General features: G+C 36.6%; 1 protein-coding gene across 1 annotated transcript; it reads right to left on the bottom strand.

The window, feature by feature from the left end:
• Window positions 1–9: 9 nt before the first annotated feature.
• LOC112095310 lies at window positions 10–4269 on the bottom strand. Its single transcript, XM_024177011.1, has 10 exons — window positions 4157–4269; window positions 3064–3277; window positions 2366–2523; window positions 2124–2269; window positions 1732–1791; window positions 1554–1646; window positions 1291–1452; window positions 1064–1170; window positions 718–890; window positions 10–616 (listed from the first exon to the last, which is right to left on the bottom strand). The coding sequence occupies exons 1-10, from the start codon at window positions 4257–4259 to the stop codon at window positions 357–359; spliced, it is 1476 nt and encodes a 491-aa protein (XP_024032779.1). The 5' UTR covers window positions 4260–4269; the 3' UTR covers window positions 10–356.
• Window positions 4270–5050: the final 781 nt, after the last annotated feature.

Raw genomic sequence — 5050 nt, 5'->3', positions numbered from 1 at the left:
TCAAGGTTACAATAAAGAAATTAAAAAAATTAAAATAAAATAAAAGAAGCATCTTAGAATTACACTAGCTACTGTTTGATGTCTAAGGAGAAACATACTTGATCAAGAGCCAAAAAGATCAACCTGCCTAAACCTAAACATAAGTTAGACCTAACTAAAAAGCAGCTTCCTATGACTTCAATATGGAACGCAAAGAATCAAATTCATCCTTACACGTATATCATCAAGTAATTACAACACTGCAACTGTTCCTACTTCTCTCCATACCGATAAGACTTCAAAATTCAAACCCCATTTTAGGCTTCCTCCTAATCCATCTCGCACTCGCCAATTTCTGACTTTCAAAACGGGGCTCTTTAAGACCACAGGAGCCACTTACGTTGCCGTTCGGCTCTACCACTGTTGGGGGATACACTAATTCTGTCTGCATTTCGGTAAAGCCATTTACCAAAACCAGGTGAGGAAACAAGTTCATCCAAGGCTTTCTCGGTGGAATCTCTGGTAAACTTCTCCCAATCCTGCTTGGAGAATTTTCTCCTTTCAGGTGTAGCATGGAAGCTAGAAAGGTGTAAGCCTGTATCCAATTGCTGCTGAGGGAGGATTCTCCTGCCAAAACCTGGAGAGAGAGCACAGAAATTATGTACTAATATATCTGTTAGGTACTAGGCAACAAGTATTATAATTATTAGTAAAATTACAAAACATAGAGAAGCAAACCTTGGTCAGGACGCGACGATGCAACTGTGAAATTTCTTAATGGACGCCTCAGGAAACTGGAGTCTACATTGCTTCGAATCGTGTTAGTTTCTTCATCGAGAGAATCTTCAGAAGCTGAAGAATCAGGAAGGTGTGATATTCTCCTGTCCTTTTTAGCTGATTTCATTAATTTTCTGCAGAAAACATTCCGTACTCTCATCAGGCATTATGGGGAAAAGAAAAGGAGCAAATATGTAGGATAATGTACTCCAATCAGGCATTATGGGGAAAAGAAAAGGAGCAAATATGTAGGATAATTTAAAGGGAGCCTATGTGGATAGGCTCCAAACTGGAACAGCAGTCTTACTTGTAAACGCGACGGAGGAATCGCAACCTAAAAATTCTTCTCAATAACGAAGAAACTATTATTCCCAATATCAGAGCTTCTGTGGCAAGTACAGGGTCTGCAGAACTCTGGAGACAACAAAACTTGTGTCAAATGTGCAATCACTTTTAATGGTACGATAATTTGAACAGCACCATGTTATTGTCGACAAACAGAAATAAAACTGATGTTTGTGGTACAAAGGAAACCTGAAGAATCATAAGCGCACCCAAGGTACGGATGGACCATGCAACGAATAGAGATGTGCTTATATCAATTGATCCATCTTCTGTGAGGACAACTTTACGAACCACCCAGAAGCCCAACCATGCTCCAGCTAGAATAACAAATGCCAGCAGAAATTTTACCACCTACAATCATTAACAATCATGTAGAAAAAGGTTAGTAAGGACTAAAATACAGTAGGCTCCTACATACTAGCAAAGATGCAGAATCAAGATAACTTACATACAGGATCATACATTTCTTGATCAATTCCAAGCATTGTAAGTATTGCACGCAAGAAGTCAGGTGCAACTTGCTTGAGTATATATCCAAGACCAGCCTGAAACATTACAAGAGTAAGATTAACACCTATCATTTTCATGTAGATTTAGGGAATAAAAAGGGATCTAAAAACTGATACCCACAATAGACGAGGGAATAAAGATTGCGAGTCTCCTTCCACCAAATGGAATAAGCTTCATCCCCTGTCAACGACCAGAAAACATGATGTCAAATAGTATAACAAGAACAAGCTCTGCATCTAAACTTATGCAGATCCCAAAGGTAATAGTGAGCAAGATTTTGGTGAAGTATCTCAGAGTCAAGAATCATTCGCCCATCAGATTCCCCATGCAACTAGCAACCGTAATAACAACAAAAATAAAAAAGAGACTAAGATCATAAAGCATCACACCTACTTTTAAGTTAACTATAAACTAAAGTGCATGTTTTTCTATGAATGAAAAATACTGCATAAATAGCTAAGCAATTGAATATAATATCTACTCATCAATGCTAGAGGGGAAAACTATATTACCTGGAAAAGAACCACCAATATAACGAGGATGACACCAATTGCCATTGCACTTCCATAGTAAAATACTAGTGATTTGCTCAGAAAGGAAGCCAAGCTTAGCATGACTATGCCCAGTACCAGAAGTACTACGCGATGAAGAAAAAATTCTGCAAAACAAAATAATCAAGTAAATGAACCAAATGTTGATACAAAGGTCAAACTAAGGGGGGAATAGGATTTAAACGTTAAGATGAAAAGATTACCTTCTTCAATGGACACCTCAAAGCTCTCTAAGGATGAAGTAGCAGTCTGTATATCTAAAATTTTGCGGTCAAAAGGCGACATATGTCGAACCCAGGAACCCTTGGTAACTTTCTCCCACTGAACTTCAGGACACATTCCAATTGCCAAAGATAGATTCCTGCAAAAGGATCACGAAAACTCTTAGAATCATTAAACTATGAGCTTCATCATGACACGAGATTTAGGTTTTGACCTAAGTTTGGTACGTACTAAAGGACGGGGAAGTTTTCTTAATTAGGAAATCAGAAAGAGAATCACTCTATCGCATAAAACTGCCCAAATTATGAACCATGTTTAGAGGTTGATACATTCAAAATCCAATATGTTTATCCACATAAAAGAATATACGTATTCTCAATAAAATAAAATAAGGAATATATTTTCAGACCTTTACATTTTAGCTTTTCAATACTGGTATTTCAGCCTCATTATTAGTAAAGGCATAAAGCGAAAAAAATAAAAAATAAAAGAGAGGGAAAAAAATCACTTCAGCCAGCATATGTAGTTTAGAAAATCAACAATAAAGCATAAATAGCAATAGGCGATGCCAATTCAGAAGTTAACAATCAGGAAAAGATTTCTATACACAAAGAACTCCCATGCAAGGGCAGATGACACACTCATCAAAGATGCACTTAAAAGACACCAAATTACTTACCTATGGAAACAGACTTCGGCATTGGGTACGTGAACACTTGAGTTTCGTCCGGCTATCTTCACCGTCGCAGAGTGCGCAAATTTGCCCAAATTTTTAATCCTCGACAATCCATAGATATGAATTCTTTCACAAAACATGGACTTTCCATGCTTTCCAGGAGAATTTTTCACTGGCAACCCATGAGATAATTGCATCACGGCAGATGGAGCAACAACTGCAAGGTCAGATATGTAAAAGAAGAAGGTTACCAACCGGGATTAAAACAAATTCACAAGCATTCAGAAAAGGTTTCTGCATCCATCCATTATTCTAAGACGTTAACAGCCTATCATGCTCTAATATTACAAGGCTTCGAGTGCTCTCTCGTGACCTCGTTGAAAACTCGCCAAAGGTCCACAGTTATCATCTAGGTTATAAGGGTTAAAAAAAATAGTTATGTCGAACTTGGTAACCAACTCTGCAGCCTCTACTTGAACTCAACACACCAATTTTTGCGAGTAACTTCACGAAATCATAATAATAAAAAAGGCAATGTTCTTATGATCTCTCATTACTACTGTAATGGTTGAATTGACAAATAACAGATGCATTAATACATGTGCTATCATTAATTTATGTTGCTTTGATGTTTACAAGCATTCTCTATGAAACTCTGACCACCACCTATTGTTGGTTGTCTTTAACTACTTGTATGTATAGGAATAATAAAAGAATAACACTGTATTATTAGTGTAAAACCCATTTTCATCTCGAAGATAATTAAATTGATTCCGAAATAGAAACAATTCCAGATTTTTAACCAGATTATCGAAAATTATTGCAAAATAGTATTGTCGTAACCAACTCTCCCAATCTAACCGACAAAGATTTTGAATTCAAAATTCCTCGCAACTTTCGAAGCAAATAATGCAAAAAACGAACTTTTCTATGTCCACTCCTCATTTTCTCCGTTCCCAAACAGAACCATATAAGACGAAAATGGCATTATCGATTCACGGTTGACGCCGAAAAGTAGAGATATATAACCCTAAAATTCAAATTTTGAAAATAAGCGCAAGAAAGATTTCACGAGTACGTAGTGCAAGAAACGTACCTAGAGAACGTTCACCGGCTGATTCAAGCGAAGAAGACGAAGGCAAGAAAGCGAAAAGAGAGAAAATGCAAGCAGAGAGTAAAAATGGCTTCGCAGAACCCATTGTGGCTGGTACTGGGTTTCCCAGGAAGAGAGAGAGAGAGAGAAGGAGGGGAGAGTGTTTGTGATATATACAGGAAAGGCGCGCGTAGAAAATACGGGACCTTATGAAGGGTAGATGGGTAATTATGATATTCAAAGCTTAAGGGGCCAGCCCAACTTGCTGTACTTACCATTATGGGCCATTATCGTACTTTGGGTAACTGGCCCAATTATTTTTCTGCCAAAACCTCCCGTCCTTGGGGCGTGACTTGGATAAATTGAGGTAATGGATTTAAAATTATGATTTATAATTTTAATTTTTAAAATTTAAGTTTTTTATAAGAGAAAAATATTGTAGAAAATTATGAATCATGATTCAGAATCAGGAACGGATACATAAAAAAATATCATCTCACTTTTGTGGTCTTGCTATTCAATTATACTATTTTTTGGGAAAGTTTAAAACATACCACTCTCAAATAATAAAAAGACAAAGTTGACTTCAAACCATCTATAGTTAATCAGTAATTAACTTGAGCAATAAGGAATAGAATCGGATAAAACTTGGAGGGTAAGCTACCCCAAATCAATGAAGAAAACAAGCAACAAGAAAAGTCAACATGAGACAAAAGGGAAACTTCTCATTCCGCAATCCAACATTGAATCAACTCAAAAAATAGACAACTTAAGAAGGTTCAAACCATCTCCTATAAGTAGGAGATTTATATAACAAATTTTACAAAGAATTAGAAGACGTTTGGTTAATGGATTAGAATCATGAGATTAGAATTATTTTCGATTTACGTGTATTTT

Source organism: Morus notabilis, unplaced genomic scaffold (genome assembly GCF_000414095.1).
Source record: "Morus notabilis unplaced genomic scaffold, ASM41409v2 C11491785, whole genome shotgun sequence".
NCBI lineage: Eukaryota > Viridiplantae > Streptophyta > Magnoliopsida > Rosales > Moraceae > Morus > Morus notabilis.
The sequence above is the reverse complement of the archived record's forward strand: the minus strand, read 5'-3'. Positions and strand labels throughout refer to the sequence as shown.